The 26,419-nt window shown below is 41.3% G+C and overlaps 3 protein-coding genes across 7 annotated transcripts; 1 reads left to right on the top strand and 2 right to left on the bottom strand.

Moving 5' to 3' along the window:
• Positions 1–309: 309 nt before the first annotated feature.
• Positions 310–8,899, bottom strand: clic5a (CLIC family member 5a). Of its 2 annotated transcripts, none has more exons than XM_088362865.1 (6): positions 5,613–8,899; positions 2,686–2,795; positions 2,024–2,149; positions 1,843–1,949; positions 1,607–1,776; positions 310–1,547 (listed from the first exon to the last, which is right to left on the bottom strand). In XM_088362865.1, exons 1-6 carry the CDS (start codon positions 6,069–6,071, stop codon positions 1,383–1,385), a joined length of 1,137 nt encoding a protein of 378 aa, XP_088218991.1. In that variant the 5' UTR covers positions 6,072–8,899; the 3' UTR covers positions 310–1,382. The 2 variants fall into 2 exon arrangements, with proteins under 2 accessions (XP_088218991.1, XP_088219002.1); XM_088362876.1 differs by lacking the exon at positions 5,613–8,899 and adding an exon at positions 3,906–5,008.
• On the top strand, positions 7,234–15,231 carry enpp4 (ectonucleotide pyrophosphatase/phosphodiesterase 4). Of its 4 annotated transcripts, none has more exons than XM_088362841.1 (9): positions 8,994–9,152; positions 9,859–10,102; positions 11,067–11,360; positions 11,463–11,567; positions 12,327–12,525; positions 12,599–12,772; positions 12,845–13,114; positions 13,218–13,363; positions 15,078–15,231. In XM_088362841.1, exons 1-8 carry the CDS (start codon positions 9,031–9,033, stop codon positions 13,319–13,321), a joined length of 1,512 nt encoding a protein of 503 aa, XP_088218967.1. In that variant the 5' UTR covers positions 8,994–9,030; the 3' UTR covers positions 13,322–13,363; positions 15,078–15,231. The 4 variants fall into 4 exon arrangements, with proteins under 4 accessions (XP_088218979.1, XP_088218967.1, XP_088218970.1 ...); XM_088362844.1 differs by lacking the exon at positions 15,078–15,231 and adding an exon at positions 14,421–14,512; XM_088362853.1 differs by lacking the exons at positions 8,994–9,152; positions 15,078–15,231 and adding an exon at positions 7,234–7,514 and having other exon boundaries at positions 13,218–14,512.
• On the bottom strand, positions 14,557–26,076 carry LOC148401694 (XK-related protein 6-like). Its single transcript, XM_088362820.1, has 4 exons — positions 24,962–26,076; positions 21,381–21,577; positions 20,658–21,075; positions 14,557–19,931 (listed from the first exon to the last, which is right to left on the bottom strand). Exons 1-4 carry the CDS (start codon positions 25,534–25,536, stop codon positions 19,427–19,429), a joined length of 1,695 nt encoding a protein of 564 aa, XP_088218946.1. The 5' UTR covers positions 25,537–26,076; the 3' UTR covers positions 14,557–19,426.
• Between the last annotated feature and the right edge of the window lie 343 nt (positions 26,077–26,419).

The raw sequence follows: 26,419 nt of genomic DNA, 5'->3' as shown, positions 1-26,419 counted from the left end.
GGGAGCTGATCTTAAGGCGTCTGGGTTCTTCCTTTGAGGTAAGGTGAGAAGCTCAATCATCCAAGAGGAGTTCAAGTGTCAAGCTGCTGCTCCTCCATGCTGAGAGGGGACAGGTGAGGTGGCTCGGACATTTTATCAGGATGCTTCCTGGACACCGCCCTGGTGAGATGTTCCGGCCACTAGGTGAAGGCTCAGAGGACAACCCAGGAATAACCCAGGAGTGTCTTAATTAGATGGCATGCATGCACAAAAAATACCAGACAGATTAAGAATTACTAATATATTTTACAGCAGTTCTTTCTTGTCCTGGTGAGATTGACTCATTTTAGAGGCGTATTTGTTTTATGCTGTGGACCAACCCCCATCCAAGCCCACATACTGAGGGGCCCAAGGCAAATGCGTCTTTCATTAGTTTGACAATGAGCGCTCCTGCCTTCTCTTTATAGGCTGGGCGAAGAGCCGCCATCTTCAAACCACCAGAAAACTAATATGAAGCAAGCATTGTCATGTTTAATCCAAAAACAAAGCAGAGTGTTTGAAGAACAAATAAATCTTGATTAACAGCATTGTCAGTGTTATCACTTTTAGCTAAATGGGTGCATGGCCACAGTAGCATTTCATGACTGAAATTTACTTTGGGAACAACTTGTCAAGAAAATTATCTGTCAAAGATTGAGTGGATCATTCAGGAGTTTTTTCTACAGAGTTCCATAATCATTACAAGAGAAAATAATTTCTATGAATACAAATGCAATGAAGTTCATTGTCTTTGTTTTTTTTTTAAGAACATAGTAAGTACTTCAGATCATCTCTGCATTTTAAATCACATTACATCCATAAACAGCTGACACAGCTGCAGAACAGTGCAAAACAACAACACAGTCACATTTTGACAAAAATTTCCATTCACGTTGCTATACACAATTTGCAGCAGAATAGAAAGAGGACATTTTTATGCCCAGCCGGAAAAACAGAATACAATGCAATGTGAAAGCCTACTGCACTAAACTTCTCGTTTATTTGTGCGTGTGCAAATGTTGAACCCATTCTATGAAATACAAACTTAACTGTCTTTTAGAGTCGAGTATGTCAACTATGAAAGCGTACATAGGGATATAGAAGTGAAAATCATTCCATCTGAAGAAAGATGAAAAAAAAATCATTTTGTGCATTTTGCTCGGTTATAAGAGATTGTGTTCGTTCACAAAAATATTCTAGCGATATTCTTATCGAGTTAATTGTAGGAAAACAAGGATTCAACAATTATTTTGCCATAATGTGGCATCTGATTTGCAAATTGGTCTGTTTTCAGACGCACAACAATAAATCGTGTCAGATCCACAATTTTACCATTATAAATAGTAGGACAGGGATTTTGCAGCTCATTTCCCGAGTGTTTTAGCAACATCCTTGTAGGCTAGCTCCATTTCCACATCAGCTGCACACGTGTTGTTGAATTCATCTCTGCTGTAAGCGTTGCCAAGGTAACGCCACACACCTCTATACTGGGAAGGGATGTCGTAATTGCGGTACTTCTTCGCCACCACCTGAAAGTTAGAACCACTGTCAACGCAGGCACCGAGGTAGATCCATAACTTCAAATTACCTTGACAACATGAAGTTTGGGAAGGAGGTTGCAGTCAGCCAGCGTCAGCTCATCACCATCCAGGTATTTGCGCGTGGATTCTCCATCGACAAGATGAACCTCATTGGGTAGCGGGTTCATCAAATACTCGTCCAGTTTTACCAGAGCCTTGTTGAGACTCTGCTCTAATGCTGATGAACACAAGGTAAAAAGAGAATGGAAGCAGCGGGATAATAATGCTTACAAGTTCGACTCACCCTTATTCTTATTGGGACTTGTGTTCTTAATGTAAGCTGAGAACTTGGCGAACACATCGTTTCCCGCTGTGTTGGATTGGTGGTTCTTTGCTGCAAGTTTGGGATACCTGAAGAAGAGACATTTTTTACCTGGAGGAGGCGTGTGCGTCTGAGTGCACGTGAGTGAGTGTGTGAGGCCTACTTGGGTGGAGCCAGCATTTCCTCCAAGTATTCCTCTATTTTATTGACATCAGTTAGCACCTCCCCCTGGAATGTGAGGAAGGGTGGGTGTGTCCCTGGGGCGAGGTTGTGAAGGTCAGCTGGTGTCCTAATAAGAAAGAAAACACATCCTTTACACTGTGTTCCTTATCTTGAGGCATATACAGTTTTTATTTTTGTAAATACATTAGGATTTATAATATCTTGACATTTTAACTACCACCTACCAACAATGACTACAGTATATTTTTGTGCAAATTTGTAATTAGCATTTTCACACACATCCTGATAGAGTTAAAAACTTATATTTTGCACCATTATGTGTGTAAATGTTTTTGCGCCATTATGTGTATAAAGTCAGTCAATTCTGTCGTTCCCTTTAAAATTGACTCGCAAGTGCAGACCTTGACATATCATGAGCAGAAGCTGATTTGTTAAAGTCCATGCAAGTGGTCAAAAGTATATTTAGGCCTATAAGGAACTGCAAACAAAATCACATTACACTATCTGCACCAATACTAGTTAGCTGTGGTTCCTGTAGGCATACAGTTTGGTCGACTTTCAAGTTTCAATCACCAAATTATCAGGTGCGATGGGCACAAAGGAAACAACAATGATTGATAGTTGTGCTATTATGACTACTACCTTTTGAGGTCAACTGTGGTGACATTGAAGACCACGCCTTTCAGCCAAAGGATCATGAAAAGACGTTGTGAGAATGGACAATTTCCAATGCTCTCTCCATCACTGCCAGCCTGCGCGCACACACACACACACACACACACGCACGCACAAGCACACACACGCGCACACACAATTGGGATTTATCAGTAATAGGTTCAAAATTCAAGTAAAGGAGGATCTTGTTTCTGTTTGCACAGACTGCACAAAGGGATTAAAAAGAAGATGAATCAGTGCCCTTTTTTTGTACGAGGGAAACCGGGTGGTGTGTGTGGGACAGGACGTGTAACACGAGCCTAAAATCAGCATGAATAATCCACATCGCTTCCATTAGTTGCCTGACTGCTCACAATGACTTTTTCCTGTGGTTTTCCATTGAGACTTTGCCACCTTTACCTTAACCTGACCATCGTCATTGCTTCTATGATTTTCACTCAAAATAGTAACTAATACATCAAATGCATCGAATTAGTCTGCAGACATACATATGTTACTCATGTGTCAGCAGCGAAAAGTTGCACATGCAAGCAAAACAAACAAAATAAGGAAATCATAGCATTAACATCCTCTTGCATGACACGTACAAAGACAAGATGAGTTACTGTTTTAGAGATGCAGGAAAGATGTGGAATGATTGTGAATAATTTAACAAACTTTAGCTAATCCAGAGAAATTCCCGTCAGCAGCAGAATACTATTATTGCTATTATAAGAAAGGTAAGAAATATTGATAGGATTTTCAAAGTAGCAAGCACAATGTTAGGTACACGGTCAAATGAGATCTAGTTCAAAAGCTGTACCAGAATGATTGTATAACGTCCTCATTCTGTGTTGTTGTCAAATGAAATTAAACCTTGAACGAAACAGGATGCAAAGTGATGTGGGTCTGATATGTTGTCTCATCAATTTTTATTCGTAGTAAGGAGCCGAGCATCATTATTTGTCAGTAGGTCGTCAGAAAATAACCACTTACAGACTCTTCATATAAGGCTATTTAAAGCTGCAGCGTTCTACAAAGAAAGTACTCTGCTAATAATTTAGTGAGAAGGATAGAGAGTGGTTGCCCATGCATGTGGGTGTCAGGTTCACACAGGGGGAAATCAACATAACAAAAACATGTCCTGTACAGAAAGCCTACATTATCTTTGTATTTGCATTGTTGCACACACACTTATAACACCCCACCTTGACGAACAATTCGATGTCTGGGTCCTTATCTGCCTCCGCTGCAATATCGGTCATACTCAAACAGACACACAAAAATTGCTGCTTGTGCGCCTCCGCTCCACAAGTGTGTATTTGTGTTTGCAGATTCTACTCCACGTCCATTAAGTGTAGCTTGGTTGGCGCTGTAGCGGCTCTGTCACAGTCAGCTGATGACTACCAGGGATGTGTGTGTGTGTGTGTGTGTGTGTGTGTGTGTGTGTGTGTGTGTGTGTGTGTGTGTGTAAGTGTAAGTGTAAGTGATAGGGAGAAGGGAGAGGTGTTCAGTTTGTACCCATGGGCGCAGAGGTGGGGCATGACGTGTCAGTCAAAAATAGCCCCCTGGGTTGAGCCAGGGTGGGCTAAAAAAAACGAGCAGTTGACAGTAAAACATGAATGCTCATTTGACTCACTTATAGATCATCATTTTGCTCCACGATGCAGCACATTGCCTTTTACAACATGGAACGCTACAAATAAGTCACCTTTACTCTAGCGCAATTCAACCTCCCATTAGATTAGTGTAATTTACAACACGGGAGTGTTCAAAGTGCCAGATTTATAAAACCCATTTGGACTTTAGCGTAGAAAAAGGGCTGATGCCACAATGACAGCAGTTGGTTAATGAGTGATCACATGATTCTCGAGGCTGCTGGGCAGAACATTCTCCCCAGTTCAAGTTATATTTGGAATCATAGCCACTCCCTCTGATGCGAAACACACGCACTGCCACTCAATGTTAAGGTGGCTGACAGGTATAAGATTAACGTCAAAACAATAATAAAATCAACCTCACATGCAGATAAACATGGGTTAGGTATTTGACCTTGCACCTTGGCCCAAGTGATGTTATCTTCATTGTATGACAAATTATATATTATATATTAATATATTATATGTTTATTAGTAGTTGTCAGTGGTGTAGAACTGCAATACATCAAATTAGATTTAATTCTGTTGTTGTCTTGGATGCCGAAGAGTATAAGCCCACATTTACATCAGCTGCTTTGCCCCTTTGTTTGAAATGTTCATTCTTTGACAATAAGGGCCCTATTTTCTGCCAACTGCAAGTTTAGCACATTGCACAGTCTAATTGCATTTATGGGTGAAGTTGTTTTTTTCTGTTGGTATTTTCATAACCTCTGTTAGTCAGAAACGGGCGTTTGCACTGTTGTGGGAGTGAACACAGCTGACTTGTTTCCCAGCCAATGGAGGCAGCTCTTTTGCCTTTAAATTCAGAGAAGGAGAGACGCATGGTCTATACGGCGGAAGCATAAATTGACTAACAGGAGTCCACGGAGGGGATTGGCACCTTCAGAATACAGTTATAGGGAAATGCGAAAACATAGGCTTTGAACGGATATTTCTTGGCTTCATTGACTATCCACTTTTGACAAAGAAAATTTGTTATTACTTATTTTTTTTGGTGTTTTTAAAAGTTTTTTTTTTTTTAAAGTCTTGAGCGTAAAAGCCAAGCGTCCTTGCGTACACTGTCAACTACGTCGATGTACTGTTGCTTCAAATATCACTGTCGTAGAGAAATGTGGATAGTATCCTTCATTAAAGGTTAGTTAGGAGTAACCAATGCCAAACGGGGCTTAAAAGTATCTTTTTATCTTTCCTAAAAATTCAATTCACAACCAGTGGCCTATACTGTACAAGAGATAAAAATCCTCATCTCGTACCCACCTTAACAAACAAAGTGACTTTAGTCTTGTCCTTCTCAGACTCTTGGTTCGACTTGGGTGTCTCTTGCTCAGATACGGTTGAAGATGTTGATGATGAAACTCTGAGTTCCAAGTTCCTACTGTCCACCTCCATCTTTGGAGACACACTCTCAAAATGTGACTCTTTGATACTCTCTACAATTTCCATCTTTTCCTCCGTACAGCACTTGTTCTCTTCATTCTCTTCATTGTCAGAATGTGAAGAGGAAGATGAAGAAGAATTTTTGCAGGATTCCTTGTTTGGTGCAGCGGGTGCTGGAAACAAAGGGGGATCTGGTACTCTTCCAAAAGCCCATCCAGTATTTTGATACTCTGGTGCTTGACTTGAGGGTTCATCGTAAGGCGACTCGTATATAGCAGCTGGTGTCTGGTTCTGGTAGATCTCTGGGTTCTCATAAATGTGTTCCTCTGAAGGATCCATGGCGAATGAAGAGGACACGAAACAGGTTACCTTGAGTCTATCAAGGTGCACACTGATGTGAGTGTGATGCCAACTCTATATTGACATTATCATCTATCATTCCAGGACTTTGGACTCAGTTGTAGACAAGTAGAGCCAACTAAGGAAAATGGTCGTCCATAAAGGAGAATGCAGCATTCACAGTCTTTGAAAAGGACAAACTTGATGATCTAATTTGAGTGACAACCATAAGGTTTCTCGTCATCTAAACTCATAAATACTACTAAACACTTAACTACAATAAAAGCATTGTGGATTGTACCTTCCTTTAAGGTTTTAATTATAAGTGCAATAGCCAATGACAGCAAGCTCATAAAGAAAGGCCTTGTCATCGTATCTGAAAGAGGATTTGCAGTGATTAAATGGGCAAATTAAGTTTTTGTGAAGCTCTGAACCACTTAGGCCACTTGATGTGGAAATTGTGTTAATCAGTTACACTGACCGCTAACAACAAAAAGCAAGGAAGCTGGACATGCACGCACGCACGCACGGACGCATGCACGCATGCACACACACACACACACGCGGGCGCGCGCGCGCACACACACACACACACACACACACACACACACACACACACACACACACACACACACACACACACACACACACACACACACACACACACTGAATGTTACGTTGTGTTTAGACATGAATGTGCTAATATGGTATTGATGAGAGAGTTCTGGAAATTAAATGTCGTGGTTTGTGCATGCTTTGGTAACTGTAACAGGCAGTGATGATTTAACTTTTAAATAGAACTAATTTTGATTATTTAATTGGTAATCAGTGATTTATAACAGTTTGACTACTAATATTGGTAGTCAATGGAATTTCAAAAATAGCTCTTTGCCAGATACAAAGTGTGAGAAAAGTTAGGCAAACCACTACAGTATTTATTTAATTGTTTATTTATTATTTATTTAATTTGTCTGAGCGTCCCGGTTAAGATTTTTTTTTAAGTCTAAATCTCACAAAATGTGGCTTTAGGTATGAAACTGTTCCTAATAGAAGCAAATGAATACCAAATTGACTCCGCTTTTCCACATCCAAAATGGTGACTACGTTGACGTAAAAATTAATGCTCTGGGCGCGCTTCCAGAATAGTGCATTCGCATCACAGTAATTGCCTGGTTTTGACAGCTCTGCTCTCAATAGCGTTACATGATGCATTGAATAACCTTTGCCTTATCTGAACTTGCGAATCATTTTCTTTTTCAGCAAAGAATTTATTTATATATTTATTCCGAAAGGTGCACCGGAAATAACTGCATGTGGAAAGTCGTGAGCCTTTGCTTCCTGAAATGTATCATTTCAGATTCAGAGAATACCTCGGTCATGGCTGGATGACAGGACACAAACATCAAGAATAAACATTGGAGGACAATTTGTCAAGTCTGTAAGGTAGGGCTGCAAGGACTTTTGCGTAAACGTGGCATCGCTTATTACCGATACTGGTTCGATTATTTGAATGACAAGCTCCAACTTAAAGGTTGTTTTAGAGCCAGACTAGTCACCAGACCTCATTCTTTAGGGAGGGCGCAAAATGTTACCCCATAACCAACTGCATGCGTGAGTGCATGCGTGGCTCGAATGTAACCGTGCAAACATGCATACACGCTTTGGACCTAATTTGCGACATGAGAGGCTGTTGCACATCAAACAAAATGCCATTAGTTCTTTTTATTTTTAAAATCTGCAGACTACTCAACATTAGGGTTTCTTAACGCAAAATTAGAAACCGTTATTATAGGGACTTCTGCTACTTATTCACTTATTTAGGGGGGGTATTCCAGAAAGCAGGTTCAACATACTCTGAGTCTATCCCTGAACTCTGATTTGACTTACTCTGAGATGGGAGACTCGGAGTAGTTCAATCAACTGAGTATGATAACCTAGAATTACGCGCGTGCACAATCACTATATAAAGCCATCATCAATGGAACTCCGATACCACGAGTCATCATGACAACGGAGGAAAAACAGATCACCTTATTTTACCACAATGAAGTTTGAGGTCCTTATGCAAGTCTACGGCAGTCACGAACCGCAAATCTAATACGGCTGCAGCAGCAAAGTTGGGAGAGACGTCATGGGAGGAAATTGCTGCACGATGCACAAGTTGCACTATTTCATTGCATCTAACCATAAGATCGTAGCTTAGCCTATAGTAATGAATTTAAGTAGGAATGAAATCGGATTTTCATTTAGGTGCAATCCAACAGGAAAAAGAAAAGACTTGGAAGCAGCTCAAGATGAAACATAAACAGATTAGTTAAAAAAGTCAGGCGTGTTTTGCTAGACTGTGATTGCACCTCACTTTGATTTTAATTTAATTATTTTAAATGGACTCGCGCTATTAAACAAGGTCATTATTAAACTAAAATATTAATTCAGTGGCTACTTCAAATATTTAAACCCCAAAGAAAATGTTTTCCAACGTCCTCTCAGTTCATTCTACACTTTAACACTTGACACAAATGCATTTATTTTTATAGACCAATTGTAGTCATTTAAAATGTGACGCTGTAGCCTACAGCAACACTCATTAAAATACTATTTTAAAACAAATATTGAGATCTGCTCAGCCAACTGAAAAAAGACTAATGCTCTGCATCCCTCCCCCCATATTATAAAGAAAACGGCATTTGCAAAAAAAAATCATTTGCAAAAAACAAACAAACACAACTTTCTTTGTGTGGTTGAAACAGGCTGAAACTCTGGATCTCTTATAGTAAACCTGCCAGCAAACAGGTTATGTTCACCGAGTAAGAATTCGGTTCACCACACGATTTGTGGTCTGTGAACTCATTTACTCTGTTGAGTTGAGGTGCAGTCCGCACCCATCGCTGGCTGAGCTGCCTCAAGTTAGGGTGTGTCTTCCTACCTGGAGGCAGCTGATTAAGTGTACCAGGTGGAGATGTTGGAAAAATCAGTGTGGTTTGGAGGTACTCACATACAGGACATTGAGGAGCAAGCAATGTGTAACAAAGGGGAAAGAGACTGCAGGACAAAGGCTTGTAAAGACAAAAGATGGAGCCGGTGAGCTTTTGGACATTCGCATGTTTTGCAGAAAAATGGACAAATAATGTGATGAATAAGTTAAAATGTGTTTGTGATTAATCATGGGAAAACTTTAAGATAGCATATTGTAATTTTAATATTATTCGGATGAAAATACAGTTAATAACGTGGTGCGTTTAAAAGGTATTTGAGCTAGAAGTAATCGATTTGTGTGCGTGTATTTACAGGGGTTAAAACTGCTTTTGTTTGGGAAAAGTGCTTTAAAAATGTATTTGTACATATAATGTATGTATTTCATTTGTTTTGGGTACTTTAAATATGGGTATTTTCTACTTATATTGAAGTTGGTTTCGAATAGATAAAAAATTAAGTATTTGATTTTGGGTTATATTTTGACCACCTATTTCTGGTTGTGTTTAAAGGTTTTTCACCTATGTGGTTTGGACAACTCTGAAAAATAAAAGAAAGAAAGAAAAGAATTCCGAATCTTGTACATTTGAGTGAATTCCATTCGAATCTTCGAAGCAAACTTCCTTATCAAGTGGGGGAACTGCAGTTTAACCTCTCAAGAGTGAGGTCCACTTGACACTGTATTTTCTTTGACCCAAGTTTCAGTTCCTGTCCCCCATTAGTCGCAGAGGTTCACTTTACATCGCCATAGTAGGATTGGAAATCTATTCTAAAGCGAGACTTCCTTTGTACAGTTTATTCTTTCTGTTTTCAGCATGTTTCCGAGAATACTTGTACAGTTGGGTCTCCTGTATGGACTTTGGACTCTGGTTACTGGAAACACGACATGTCAGCATCATCCTCTGCCGCTGCTGCTTGTATCATTTGACGGCTTCCGAGCCGACTATCTGCAGAGGTTCCCTATGCACAACTTGACGCTTCTGTACAACCAAGGAGTCCTGGTTGAGCAGCTCACCAACGTGTTTGTCACAAAAACCTTTCCCAACCATTATAGCCTGGTGAGCCAATCTTAATACGTATAACCGTATCATAAATGAAAGGGTAATGATGGCTTGAAAGCTATACAAACACAAATTAAACAAATACAACAAACATTTGGTTTGATTGAATACATAAATAATTGGTGCAAGTTTATAAAAGGCAAAAGATGCATGAATTAGTAATTCACTAAACATCTGTTCACACAAATGTATGTTTTGAGTTTGTTCTGAGCAGGTGCCTCACCGCAGGTTTTGGTTCTCATTCTTAAAATTATTAAAAGGCCTGAACCAGAAGAACACGTGGTTGAAAAAAAAAAAAAACAGCCTAATTATTAATATGACACAAAGCTATCAAGAGCCTTAAAACTCTGTAAAATGTGTCTGAAAATAGCTCTGAAGTGTACAGGTAGCCAATGAAGGAACCATAAAGGGACATGTTACGGAAAAAAAAAGGCTTTTTGTTGAAATACAAATAGTGGGGTCTCTGTGAAATTTAATCAAGTTCATCTTAAATGATCTATTTCTGAAAATGTGTCGAAGTAATTCTGCACTAGGCTTGTACTACTGCCTTGTAACATTTATTAAATAACATCATCACCACCAGTTTGTCAGCAATAACTTGACAACTGGCCAAAAATCACAAGTGAAACCACCAGTCCGCCGCTATACTTTTTTGGTCCCAGTGAACACCACAACTGGAAGCAAAATGTCCATTCCTTGGAATGGATAAAAACAGGTGGATTTTGCTTCTTAACTTATATTAATTTTATATTTAGACGTGGGGCCACATTCAACATATTGCTGTAAAGAAAATTTTGGAGTTGATGTCCCCTTTAAGAATACTTTGCTGAGTCCAAATTGTTCCAGCGATTACAAAATGTTGATCTAATCGACTCCCAGCATTTATGCTTTTGAGTTTGTAGTTAAGTAATGATTATTACGGTCTTACGTTATTATTACGGTATTTTGTGCTCCCTTCCAGGTGACGGGACTCTATGCAGAGTCTCACGGTATCCTTGCCAGCTCCATGTACGACCCCATCAGCCGCAAGCACTTCCATTTGAGCAACAGCAGTGACCCAATGTGGTGGAATGAGGCGACACCTATCTGGCTCTCAGCACATCAATCCGGCTACAAAACAGGGATTGCCATGTGGCCTGGCTCTGATGTGGAAATCCACAACCATACGCCCACACACTTCTTCCCTTACAACCCTCATGTGACCTTCCAGGAGCGTTTGGGCAATGTGACCAATTGGTTACTGGGAAGTGAGAAGGTAGCTAATTAGCAATATGTCCTACTTTTCGACTGTATAAGTATAGCGGCATGGGGTCATTTAGGAAGTTTCGCTTCATGTGTAAAAGTTGTCTCGTTCCAGGAGGAAGGAGTGATGTTCGCAGCCATCTATTGGGAGGAGCCAGACCGTTCAGGACATCTATTTGGACCTGAAAATACTACGGCCATAGGCAAAGCGCTGAAGGAAGTGAGAACCTTTCTAAGTTTACTCATTGAGGGTTTAGCGATGTTGCCTGAGGTATAAATTGAATCCCTTCACAGTGATGACGAGTGTAAACCTCATAATGAAGGTAGACAAGGGCTACTTGTCATAAGTGTAGCTTATTTGCTGACACAGAGGAGAGATTCACACCACGCAGCACATAGCTGCTGCCCATGTGAGCAAGTTGGCTGTGCTTCTACCGTTCACAAGCATCTAGAAAGAGGGAGGATGGATGACTGTGTGCGACACTTGGTTCGCGTTACCTGTCCACCAGTAGGGTGTCGCTTCAGATTGGTAGGATTGGAGGAGATGAGCACTTCAAAAATGCAGTTTTTATGAACATAAAATGGTGTTATCTGAGTTCACAATTTGGGTCCCGAAATGATAAATTGTTCATCCCTACTGTAAAAGTTAGAGCACAATTTAGGTTCATCCTGAAATTTCACCTTTCAACTCCTTGTGAATAGTGCTTATCTGTGTCTTAAAGAGGAAGTCAATATGTTCTGTGCTACCCAACTAGTCAAAACACAGTATTGTAGTATTCCACAAGTGCAATATTCATCAGAATGCTGTGTTTAGACTGGTGGAGGCACATATAAATGTAAAGAAAAGTTTTTGGGGTTGACTCCCACTTTAAAGCTGTCATTCAGCTAACTGGTTACCAGTCTAGCTCATGTGATGTAATTGCAGGAAAATAATAGACGGATGAGTTGATATTTCTCACATGCGTGGTGCTTCTCCCAGGTTGATGACAACATTGGCCTGCTGATGTCTGAACTGAAGCGGACCGGACTGTGGGGTCGCGTTAACATTCTGGTGACCAGTGACCACGGCATGGCTCAGTGCTCGGTCGATCGCCTCATCCGACTGGATGATTGCTTGCACCCCGACAACTACACACTGGTGGACCTTACTCCTGTCGCAGCCCTTATTCCAAACAACAGTACGTAGCCACCAAGTAAAGCATCAGGACTTGCTGCTGGCATGAGCGTGTCGGTTCTTGTGTGTTCTTCTAGAACCAGAGGCTGTCTTTGCCTTGCTTGAGAAGTGCCACGCCCACATGACTGCCTATTTGAAGGAGGCCATCCCAGATCGTTTGCACTACCGCAACAACGAACGCGTCCAGCCCATCATACTGATTGCCGATGAGGGATGGACCATAATACAGCGAGGGAATCGACTGCCGAGATGTACAGTATGATTCCGAATGTGACGTAAAAAACTTGATTCGGTAAAGCTGACGGCGTTGTTCCTTCCCTCAGTGGGCGATCACGGCTATGACAACTCCCTACCCAGCATGCACCCCTTCATGGCGGCTCGGGGACCCAGCTTCCGGAGTGGCTACCGACTGAAGACTTTGCAGAGTGTGGACATTTACCCGCTCATATGCCACCTGTTAGCTGTGCCCCCGCAGCCCAACAATGGTAGCCTAGCCAAGGCCCGCTGTATGCTCTGGGCCGAATGCAGCCAGGATGTGCGGATGATCATCGGTCTGGTGATGGGTGTCTTAATCATACTTGTCGCATTACCCGGTATGATATGAGTAGTGATAATTCAGATGCTACTGGATTCATGATGGCATACTTTGCAAAGCGAGTGAAGTGAAATGTCCTTCAATTTGTTTTCACCCCACAGTTCTGTTCAAGCTAATTGCCCGCTGGCTTCGGCCATCATCTCCTCGAACCTTCCAGAGACTTGAAGTGGATCCCAATGATGAAGAGGAATCCTTGCTGGAGTAACTCACCTCAAGCTTCGCCTGCTCATGCACTTTATCCAGTGAGGTAGGAGAACCAAAGCCATTCAGATCAACTTGCAGCGCATAGTTTTTTTGGAGTTGTACATTGTTACTTGATAATCCCGTTTGATGAGCACTGTCATATGAAGGAGTTCAACCTCCGTCCGTAGGCAGACACTTTCCTGCTGTTGAGGTAAGTTTTAAACCAGTCCGTACGTTCAAAATTAAGTTCTGTCTTCTTCCGTCTCCTGTTATGACAAAGCAAATTACCGTAATTGATCTTATCCAACTCAACCAAAAATCTTGCCAAACAAGTTTCCAAGTCGTGTGTATGCAAAACACAAAATGGCATAAACGATGAGGTTTAAACACCCAAACAATGTTTTACTTTGTTACACATAAGATTATGTCTAAATTCCTCTACAAATATGTTTGGTAAAGTTGATCTGTATTGTATTGTATCATTAGCTGTTTTTAATTTTATTTTTGTATAGGTCATAGTACTTTTAGTCAGCAGAGGGGGTCAATAGCCTATTAGTAGAACGCATTGAGGTATTGTAGGGAAACTATGAAGTATTTGTGGATAATTTTTTGCATCGATGAAACGATCGTGGCACGTGTTACATAATTTTCCACAATAAAAAGCAGCAGTATGCAGAAGTAGCACCTTGAGGAGAAATTGGTGGTTTGTTATTAAATAACATGGATGTTATTAAAACTATGCTTTCTCAGGGATCTAATCTTAACATAAGCAAGGATAACAGGAAAGTACATTTGGGAGGGAAAACTAAGTCTTGTGTCTTTGTGTCCTTGTAGCATTGTTTTCAGTGCTTTTTGGGTTGGTTTGTCACTTAGCATTCGGTTCTATAATATTTGTGACATCCTAGACAGACAACAAATTTAAGCAGACTTCTGGTTGCATCATTTATATTGTAATTTTTCCTGAGATTCTCAAGAATTGTCACTGAGTCTACATGGTACTGGTTTGGTTAAATGGGATGGATTCATTGGTCAAATTATGTGTGTCTGACATTTTAGTTATCTTCTGTGATGTTGCATAACTGTATGTTTTGCACATTTTATTTTTCATTTTATTTCTTTAGGGCGTGCACTGGAAAGACTTTTCAGGCGTATGGGAATTTTGTAATGCCATGAGATTTTTTTGTGTGTGAATAAACTCCTTGGAATTGGTAAAGTTTTCTTTTGATTGGTTCAAAGAAAAGGAAAATATGACTCATATTTGGAAAAATTAATTCATAATTCTTTATTATATATATTTTTCTCCATTGCAGTCACAACAAACGATACAGTATAACAAAAGGGAAGTACTGTATATAAAACAATACTGACATACATACTTTTGTTTCTGTGTATTTATATATATATTCTATTCGGCATGTCATTACCTAGCTACATATCTACATCACTGTAAATCTTTGCAGATAAATAGACTTTTATTTTCAGGAGGTATTGTAAGAAAAATAACTCAATTTCTAAAACTGGCCACAGTTGAGCCATTTGTGAAAAATATTTAACTCTTTCCCAGAATGATTTGACAATATTGTAGACACAGCATATCAAGAAACCAGTGATACACAATGCATGCTTGTGTCACTGGTTTCCACTGAGACATTTGGTGTGAGTTTGGGGATTACTCCCCACAGACAGGTTGGTTCCTGGATAATTAATTGTGCAGTGCACGGACATTTAAAATGGCTAACGACTATAACCACCACTAAACGTGCTTCTCTGCATCTTAGGCTGCTGGAGACTCTTTGATTCGATAAAGGCTCACCTTAACCCTTCCATGAACATTGACTTGCTTCAAAGTCCCTCAACTTGGCGAGCTGTTTCCATTTTATGCTAAGCAAATATGATACTGTAGCTGCATGACCAATAACTAAATCAAATTCAGATTTCTATGATTGTTGTAAGTGGAAGAATTAAAATGCGTTTATTTCTATGCATGTGAACGAATAAACTAATTGGTCCTTTGGCAGAAGCCTTCACAAAAGTTGATCGTGTGTACAAACACTTGTATCATTTATCATTGTGCTTCTATTTAGGACAACACGTTGGCACAGACTCCTACAAAAAACATCTGTACTGTATAATTCTTCTCTCACTTTACATTCTGGATATTTATAGAGAACATTTACAAGCCATGGAAGGAATGAGCAATCTACAAGTATACTCTGCCAATATTGAGCAAATGAGTTGACACAAAAAGAGCTATTTACAATCAAAATGAAAAAAAATTAAAAGCTACTTTAGCACATCTTTAGCACAGTTTCTACAGCTACTCATTTTCAAGCTAAAGACCACACTAGAAATCATGTACACACAGAAACCTGATATAACTATAGTAGGTGATGATACTTTCACAATTGTGGAACAATCATTCTTTCTTTTTTAAATTTAGCTTAATAAAATGTGATGTGACTGACACACATAGCCTCACATAGGCATTATATGCTTTGCAGACCCTGATAGTGGAACATTTAAGTACTTAAACGCACAAAAGAGTTCTGTTTCTTCATGGAAAGAATGCACATTCCTCAGTCGGGGATACCAGTTATTCCCAAGGTTATCTTTCACTGTTTAAAACCCCTTCTTAACTAATTTGAAAACATTCCAAATTAGTCAACTGTTGAAAAAAAATGTTTACAAATGCAACAAAATTAGGAGGAAAAAAAGCACACACATTTATTCTCCCTTGTAAAAGGCAAGAAATAAAAAGTAATGGTGCCCAGAACCTTTACATATGTAATCTTGCATAGCTGTGAATGTGAAGCCATACAACAGGGAAGAAATGCTGTACTGAAACGGAGAGACCTTTGCACGTACAGTGATGCAGAGTCGCCTGTAGCTAGACCAAAACAATGAGGAGAGATACCTGAGGCTACAATCAAGTCTGAGCACCACACATGCAAAGTGGGACACTTACAGTAGGTCAAACATTTTTGCCTTGATAATCCACCACAGTGAAGCTTGTATTTTAGAGGTTTCCCAAAATGATAGCCTTTTACCATTCATGAATTCCATACTTTTTTTTTTTTTTGTAGATTATTGTCCAAATGTACAGTCAAGAGATGCCTTTATATTATTATGCTTATTTGATTTATAATCCATGTCAGACACATGAACTATAGATACAGAAGTAAACCCTCTAGAATTAAAACTCAATTCCATCAAAATGGTGAGAATTGAAAAGTATGGCGAAGGAAAGGATCCGAGGACCATAACCTGAAGCGTGTACAACATAGTGTGTCACAAACATGTTTACTGTAGCTGCCAGTGAAACTAGGTCACTGGTGTTTACTGATGATGTGAGGTGTTCATGCATTTGTAAATGTGATATTCTCTGCATAAAATGACTGCAGTTTGTGAATGGTAAATAGCAATTTATTTCGGTGAAACCTGAAAAATTAAAGCTGACAATACGTTTTGGTTGATTGACCTGATTTGGCTGTGAAACACCTGATTGGCTAAGACTCCGGATGCGGCAGAGTGGTGGTTAGGGCGGTTGCTTAGTATGTGAAGAGAGCAGCCACAAAACATTTTAAAAAGAAGCATTTCACACTACACATATCAACTCCTGGCTGTGTGTTTTTTTTTTTTTTTTTAGATGGCACATTATGTTGGGTTAGCACACAATGAATCCCCACTCATACAGTTTTTGCCTGTATGAGTGTGAAGCATCAGCACCCACTGGATTTCGAAAAAGGTCACTGTAACCAAGATGATACAAAACCTACCCATCTTCGCTCGATAGCACCATTAGAATCTTTTCGCAAATTGTAAAGGGGTCAAGGGTTACTGTATCCATTTGTGTGTGTCTGTGTGAAGTCGGGATACACCCCATGTTAACTACTTTTTCACTGTATGCACGAACAAATTAGCACCCTGCTGTACAGGTCAATGTTGTTGCAAGTGTGTTAACTAAGCACATCTCCCTGCACTGAGAGAGTTGCATAGCCGTTGTCCGTGTGGCTGCGGGCCTCATACGGCCACAAACTGAAGGCAAGTACGCAGGTTGCACCATAGAATCTAAAATGACAATCTGCCCTTTTGCACCTTAATAACACAAGTTTGTATGTTACATATTTCCACATTGACATGTGACTCTATTGCATCTATTGCACATTGACTCATTTACTCATCTGCTGGCAGCGAATGGAACTATAGCACCACAGAAAGTAGTTTTGGATACTTAAAATGAGTTGCAATCCCAACTATACTTTTCTGTAGGATCGCCTCTAGAGGGCATGTGACTATATTTGGCAACATAAATTTAATAAGGCAGGTGAACCCCAATGCAGAAAGGTAAAAATAGTAAGTGCATTACATGTATAATGAAATAAAATAAAATCATAAAACACGAGGGAAAATTTTTGCACTTATGCCATTTCAGCAACCACAAATAATTATTCAATCACACCATTATTTGTTTGGGTAAAACTTTCTAACACAACCATTTGGTCAGAGTTAGTCATTGTAAACAAAAAGTAGCTTCAGGGTTACCGTGAACGTTGCGATTTTCATTTTATACTCTCATTTTATCTCTTTTTTGTATATGTTCATTAGACAGTAACACAAATATTTTCTGTATGTGATCTTCACACTGCATCATGTGTAATGAATGCAAAGGTTGACCCTGTTTGATGCCGAAAGCACTCCCCAACCAGTCCCACTCCCAAGCCAAGGTCTCACTGTTTGTGCTCGTCACAAAGTTTAAATGGAAACATGAGCTCGAGATGATTAATACTCTGTATATGCGTTGTGACTCCTGCCTATGTAACAGCTTGAGTAAAATAAATAAATCACAGCTTAGTTGTGGGTGGCTTTGGATGAGTGAGTCAACATGACAAAAATGACTCAAATTAAGAAAAATATGCTTGCGTTTGCTCATGTAGAAATTCCTTGTCTTTTTGGTTGTTTTCTAGCGTATCAGTCAATATACTTGTTTTGACCCCATATTGGTTCCGTATTACATTTTATTTCAGACATCGTGCCCTAATTTTGTGGATAGGCGTGTGTGCATAAAAACAGGCACATCTTCACTTTTGTGCCAGGGCAAGTCTATTGCTGTTATTGGGAATTTGGCAGTAAAAGAAAGACCAGTTTAAAGCAGGTCTAAGTTGTGGCGCAAGTGGTATAAGACGATTTTAGTGGATTCGATCAACGCGCAGGCAGACAGATTCCGAGTGTGTGTTGGGTGGATGTCATTTTTCAGTCATATACGTAGTGAGACAATCTTTCTGAATCAATGGAGAAATTAATTCATTGAACAAATGATCATCTTAAAGTTCTTTTATCATTTTCTTTGTGCGTACCAATCTCATGGATGAAAAAGGAATCAGAGGAGCCGGTTCGATTCCTAACCTTCTCATAACGGCGCAAACGCTCCTTTTACTTGTGCTCATTTACCAGAAGAAAGTAAAATTGACCCATGGTCATACTGAGATGGCACTTAGCGCTAGACTTGTGCTGGGCACGAAAATAGGGTCCATTGTTTTAAGATGATTCCTCTAATCTTAACAGGGAGGGTAACAACTTTTCTCCCTCTCCAGTTTGTTTTTAAGATACACATTCATTAAGCAGCAAATTAAGAAATGAATTAAATTACAGTCTACTCTAGCCCATGGAACGTTTCAAATTTTCCGAAAGCCATGATTATTTTTTGATACAACTCTTCAAAACTAGCTACTTTCTGGTTGCTTGTACAGAGGACCTTAATCCCTCCAACAATCGAATTCTTCATCAATTTACAGAACGGGATCATTTTAAAGTCTCATCTTTGTCATGGTACCTGTGACTGTGTGTGACAACATGTAAACAGCAGGAAGCAAATCAATGTCGGATGAAATATGCAAGAAGGGAGTTTTTTTATGGACTCCCACTGAGGCAGCTTGTTGAGTCATAGCCAAAGGACTCGCAAGTTGAAGGTGCTCGCAAGGAATGTGTGTGTGTGTGTGTTTTTATGTGGGTGTGTGCATTAAAATGTGTCAGATTGCTTTCGTGTCTCTGTGCTTATTCCAAGTGTGACCTGTGTGTTTCTTATTCCTCTCTCAATGTGTCTACTCATGAACAGAAACGTGTGTGCGCGTCAAAGTGAAGACTCATACTGTAGAAGTTCGTACAGCAGTGGTCCATCCCGGTATCGGATGCCCACTGCGGCCGGTGTGATGTACTGCAAGATGTTTATAGTCCTTCGCAGGCGCCTGTCAACGTAGTGGGCGTCCCACGCCGGGTAACGCTTCCTGGGCATGTCGATCTTTATAAGTGGGCCCTCAGGCTTGGAAGTGGGGGGCACTGACCGCACCTGGAAGACGGGAAGACACGTCTCAGCCACATCCTCTTCTGTCTGGGACTTGGTCATGTGCGCCGGGGTAGGTGGGGCGGTAGGTGGCACAGAAGGGGGAAGGGGAAGACCCCAAAGCAGCTCGGCGCAGCAGGAGGAGGCGGGACTTGGCTGGAGGTGACCAGTGGCAGGGTGCAGGAAGCCGTAGTACAACAGCATAACCAGGACACCACCAGCAAATGTCAGGTAGACGCTGCACAATGCCTGGATGGCGTATGAGTCGGTCAGCACGGGGTCCCTGTAGGCGTACCTGCATGTGTTGCAGTCGCGTTAGTATCGTCTTTGGTGGACTATTTCGTAATGTCATCATAATTAATTTAAATCTGAACTCAAGACTTGTTACTTCACTGTTCTCTGGAACTATTGGCGTTTTCCTGCCTCACCCTTATGAGATCTGGATTTTGGCCCGTCTCTGCCACTCAGGATAGGTCCTGCTCTCAGAGGCAGCTCAGTGTCAATGAGCCAAGTGAGTCTTTGAAGGACTCAGAATATTCCAGATAGGATAGGAAGAGGGCCACGTGCCAGAAGGCAATGAACAGCAGAGCTTCATTTCATTAAACCGAATATTGTGCTGTTTAGACTAACATCGTACCACATTTATTTATTATGTCACGTGATTACCATTGCCCACTCCACATCCTAGAAGGTGGTTCCCTGCACCCTTGAACGATTTTTTTAATTATCTTTATTGAGGAAGCAGGTAGGTTGATCTTTGTTAACTATGGCCTTGTGAAGCCCTTTGAGAGTCTTGTGTGATTAAGGGAAATATATATATATTTTACATCCTGATTTCACATTGAAAATTACAGCTCACGTTTCAGTTATGTAAAACTAACCCAAAGTGGCTTGTGTTGTGCTAATGAGGATCCTAAAAATCATAAATAGGAAATGTTACATGGAAATGAAATGACACGTTCCACATTTAAAGTTTCATTATGATTTCATGGAGCATGTGTTTTGAGCATTTTTTACTCACCACAGGCCAGTGAGGATGGTGTTCTCCGCCAACACTACAGTGTAGTAGGTAATCATTCTGTGGCGCGTCTGGCCTCCCTTCACGTTAAACCAGCAGAAGATGTAGACGATGCCCACCACCATGTTGAAAAGCACCTCCTCCCATTTGGACATGCAGAAGTCGGTGCCGCCGTGCACTACCCAGAAGGCCATGGCGGACCAGTGGACCACCACAAAGATGCCAAAGTAGATATGAAAGAGCGAGGCAAAGAGGGCAAGTGAGAGGACACGCGACGAGATGGTAAAGAGGCGCCAGAAGAGGTGTAGCAGAGCCCCACGGTAGCTCATGCTGCGCTGATCGTCACGCGAGTCCCGCAACAGTTTGTGGTAGGAGGCCAAGACCCAGGCAAGAGACAGGAGGGAGGCGAGAGAGGAGATGCCTGCGGGAGAGGGACAAGACTCATGCTTCATTTCCTTTGAGTTAAATCCATTTGGAACAAAGTTTGGAGGAACTTTGAGCGAGTAGGCACAAATTAGGGTTGAGCTAGTTGGACTTGTCAACTGGAACCAAAAGACTGAAAGACTTAACACGCAGATAATTATTGGACATTCCTCGAGATGATTTACTCTAGAATCGTTTGATACTATCATTCACGTCAAGATATTGTATTAGCATATATAATTAGCATTTGTGTATCTTTTGTTTTGAGTGCTCTTTTTGTGAACTTTCTTCTCATCCACTTACACTGCAGCGTCTCAGCGCGGTTCTCCTGGATCATGATACACAGCTGCAGGACCAGCTGAGGCGCAGATTCCAGGAAAGTCTCCAGCAGCCGAAGCATGTTGACGTCAGCATACTCGAACATCATGGCCCAGTACCAGCGGCGCTGATGCTCCTTCTGCCGACGCGACATGAGGCCGAGGTAAAGTGTCCTGATGTACCTGCGGCAGTCATAGCTAATGAATAAATTTAATTCATAATAAAAATGCCTTCACCAGATGGTTTATATACACATGCAATCATGATGGCACTATAAAAAAAAAAGACTTGAGAAAGATAATAACAGCCAGCTTTGACAAACCGTTCTGGGTGATTAATTTTTGGTGCCGATCATTGAGTGTGCTATTGTCTTTCTGAAGCCAGAATTGATGATCCCACACTAGTAATTTGGCTCTTTCAATGGATCTAAATAGACTGCGTTGCGAGTATGATTAATGTAGCAGCTTAAATAGCATTAGGTCATGTAGTTTAGTACAAAAAAGAATTATAAGTTTAAATGACCTAGCACCTTTTTTAATGGAAATTGGTTTATAATGATACAATTTCACTCAATGTGAAAAAGATTATAAAAAAAGATTATTTCAACAGTAAAGGGTGTGAATTATTGTGGACATGAGCTACTAATATTTTGATGCTTCTTTTTATCATTAACACCTAATAAATAAAAAGACAGACAAGTAAAAGATGCTCCTTTCTTGGTTGTTAAGATACAGTGTCAGCTTAAGTGGGTGAATGCAGATTCCAATTAAAATGCCCCTCAGCTCTTAGTCACCAGTGTGTGTGTGCTTAAATGATATTTTCCATGTGCATTAGTGTATGCTTTTATATCATGTCTTCTTCTGCTTTGCAAAAACTACAAGTTACAGCCACATAGCATGAGTAATACAACATTCATAGTGGAGCTCATATACACTCGTGGCCTGGAAGCAGCTTGGCTTATGGCTTGACCTTTCGTTTCAAAATGCAGTGTGACCTTGACCTGAAAATTATCTTGATTTTTTTTTTTTTATTTTTTTAACAGCTTGGCTTGGGTGTAAGCATAACACAGCAGCCTTTTTGGTTCAAAGATGGAGTAAGCGGGTCACCCTGACAGCTGCTTGCATTCGATAATTGCAAACAGTGTGGAGTCTTCTACATCAACCCTCCCCCAAGCACTCTCGCTTTTCTTCTCCCATCCCCCTTTTACTGGCATTGTGTGCGAGAAACCTTTTCCCACATCTTCCTCTCCTCATCTTATTCCTTCCATTGGCTTCTTCCTCCCTCCTCCCTTTCTCCTCTATTCTCTTTGACCCTTCATGCTTCTTCTCACTTCCTTCTTCCCTCATCTCTCTCCCCCTCCATCTCTTAACGATCCATCTCAATCAGTCTGAAGCCTTTTCCCTGCCCCCTCTCCCACATGTTCCTCCACTTTTACCAGGTAGCAGAGTCCATTCTGCAGAATTGAGAAGGTGTGTGTGCATGTATGTACGGGTGGTCGAGTTAACCCTTGAAGCTGACCAAAGCTGAAGAGTTTTATTGGTGTTGCCTTTCTCAGCAGGATATAAAGAAACAAACACACGCAGGCACGCAACTACTCGAGCTGCTGTCTGCCTAAAGGCAAGTAGAGACCATAAAAGAGAGTTCAGCAAGGAGGGGAATGAGAGAGTGCACAATTGTCTTTGTGGCTGATCATTTGGATCACTGGTGATATGTAACAGGCAGATGCTTATGATTGAATGATTTTATGATCGTTTGTATTAAACTTGCCTTTTGTGGTTCAAACAAATATTTCATTTATTTCTAGACTACCGTAGTTTTCTTAGGTGATTTGTAGGCATTGATTATTCTCTTATAGGAGTTTTCCCACAGAATTAATGTCTACTAACTGAAGCGTGAGGGAGCCTGCAGAGAGGCTTGCTCATCGAGCTGTCGTTGTGAAGCAAGCTCTTCTTCGACTCAGCTTTATCTACTCGACACCATACTTGCCCTTTAGAGTGCCCCAATTTACGAGTATTTGTCACGTTATTGATTTTTTGACTTGTTGTGGACATAATTTGAGTTACGAGCGAGCTTCAGGTTTCCATGAAGCAGTGCTTGAGTGAAGTGAAAAACAACAGTTTGCAATTTAATGCCGAGTGTTGTTAGCAACAGTGTTGTTAGTTGATAGTGGTGTTTATTATCTACTATTTATATAGTGTAGTTTAGTGACAAGGCAAGCGCCATTTGCGGTAGTAGTGTAGCTAGCAATTTAACAATTCAGGGGGCGAATTCTTGATTGATAATTTAGTAGTGAATTGAATATAGTAAAATAGTAGATAACTTCAATAAGCATGTAAATAGCGCAACATAGTTACCATGTTGCTGACTTTCAATTTGTCCCAACGTACAGAAACATTTTGGGGTTGCTGAAATCATCACAACCACATAAATAATAAATTACATCAGGTATTAGAAATGTTTTCAATTTTGTTTTACAGTTTGACCAATAAAAGCTTGTGCAACATGCGTGGTTATTTATACATATGATGTTTGAGGGGGGAAAAAAACAGTTACTGAACCTAACCCTTAATTTATAAATATTACATATTCTTGTCATTAGTTGATTATGATTATTTTAAAAATGTAATGCACCAGGGAAATAATTATCGTAGATTTGGAATCAGTGCAAACAAAAATTATTTGAAAAAGTTTATTGAACTTGCTTTTCAAATAAAAACAAAACAAAAACATGCGTGGTAGGTCGATTGAGAACTCCAAACTGCCCCTAGGTGTGAGTGCGAGTGCGGATGGTTGTTGGTCTCTGTGTGCCCTGCGATTGGCTGGCAACCAGTTCAGGATGTCCCCCACTTGTCAGTTGAAATAGGTTCCGGCACGCCCGCAACCCTCATGAGAAGAAGCAGTTCAGTAAATTTGCTGACCAGAGTAATTAGCAACCCACTTGCTCTTCGCCTGGTCGTGCAGGGCTGCTGACCAGCGGTTGGGGAGCAACATTTTAAACAATGATATCTTTATAAAATCACACTTTAAAAATTGCCTTTTAGGGGCTGGAAGGGATTTGGGCATTTAAGTGTATTTACATGCAGTGAAAAAATATGCATTTGCGTCACAAGCTTTCGTCAATGAATTAAAATGTCACGTGAGAGAAGTCGTGTTTGAAGGGGTGTGTCTTTGGGGGTAGTAGCTTGGTGTGTTGATATATACACCGTATTGACCCGAATATAAGACGATCCTGATCGTAAGACGACCCCCTCTTTTTCAAGACGCAAGTTTGAAAAAAGACTTTTTTGAACACCAAATTTAATTTTTACACAGAAAATAATTACAGTACATCTGAAACAAATGATTATAACCACATATTTGAGAGAAAACGCATGTTATTTTGATTTTGTGTGTGCAGATAGATAGATAGATAGATAGATAGATAGATAGATAGATAGATAGATAGATAGATAGATAGATAGATAGATAGATAGATAAATAGATAGATAGATATGTAGTTTTTTTTTGTGCTGTGTTGATGTCAGTTGCAGTTTCACCCCCACCATTGACGAGCCCATTTAACTTACCTCCACACTTGCCCCAACTGGAGGATGTGTATGGTGGCCTGCCACAGCCAGATGGTGGCCAGCTGCAGGCGATCTTTGCTGGCGGGATAGTGGCACCCTAGAGCCACCGCACCCCGCTTTGTCAAACCCTCAACCTCCCCGAGCCCTCCGCCAGTATAGTCCTGCACAAACCAGCGGAAACTCAAAATCTGGACCAGCACAGAAGGCACCAGCACGAAGAAGAGCGTGAGGCCAAACCACAGGTAGTCCCGCCTCTGGTAGTAGTCCACCGCGAGGCACAGGTCCGTGCCAACGTCCCAGAAGAAGACGAGGAGGGCCAGTATGATCCAGAGGCAGTCCAGCCACAGCTGCTCCGGGGGTGGGCAGTGAGTCTCCCGGACACCGACGCCCCCGGCGGGGGGTTGGCCCCCGCCGAGCATCGATCCGAGACAGGCAGAGCGGCACCCCCAGTAGCACGCCGAAGTGCGGCAGCACTGGCAGATGTGGATCGCGGCCGAGTCCAGCGGCTCGTCGGCATCGACGTCATAAAGCTGGGCAAAACCCACCCCGGCTTTACCGTCCGACTGCGCGGCCATGTTCCCCTTGCCGCTGGTACCCTCCGGTGAATAGCACGACAGCCGCACCGTGGTGACTCTTTTTCACGGGGCGCGGACGCCGCGTCGCTTCCCAGATACCTGCTGCAGCTGTACGTTTCCCTCGGTGTCTCCTTCCAGCCCGGGGCCTGGAGAGCCATCAGAGTTCCCTTTCCCGGTCCATTGAAGACCCCTTCACCAGAACCTGAGTCCGAGTCCACGAGCCCTGCATCATCTGGTCATATTGGGAGACAGGAGCCTGTGACGTCATTCATCACGCCTTTCCCCCCCGCTTAAAAAAAATTAATAATAAATACGCCTGACAGCTTGAATGGACGCGCTAGTGCCATTGCCCTCTCTGCCTCGGTCGCTCGGCTACACTCGCATGGCTTTTCGAAGTTGCACAAGAGGAAGCAAGTGCAGCCATAGACCGTGCGTGTCCCACCCGGTCCGCCTGTCCAACCTCTTCTTACGCTGCTACGCTCCATCTCACTCCCCCCTGCATCGGTGTACCGAACACAGTTTAACTTTCACGGTTGATTGTCCTGTCAGTGTCTCTGCCATATTGAATGTGGCAAACGTGCTTGTAAAAATGAAGCTGACTTCACTACACAAAGCAACGAGAAGTTGACAACTTACAAAATGTTGAGACAACATGCACACACACAAGCATGGGCGGTTTTACAAGGAGGCAGAGGATGGCAGCTGCCACCTTCACCCGAGATCGATACCTCCTCAGTTGTCACTGCTACTGGCAATTTATCTATTAGCACTAAATGCAAAATATTTAATAAATGTTTCTGAAATCGTCTCCATACAGTTTACAAATCTTTTATTCACCAGTTTAGAATTCTCTCCTCCGACTGCCCCTTCTTTCCAGAGGGAA

This window comes from Syngnathus floridae, chromosome 2 (assembly GCF_059516105.1).
Source record: "Syngnathus floridae isolate MCC-2025c chromosome 2, RoL_Sflo_1.0, whole genome shotgun sequence".
NCBI classification, from domain to species: Eukaryota; Metazoa; Chordata; class Actinopteri; order Syngnathiformes; family Syngnathidae; genus Syngnathus; species Syngnathus floridae.
The sequence above is the reverse complement of the archived record's forward strand: the minus strand, read 5'-3'. Positions and strand labels throughout refer to the sequence as shown.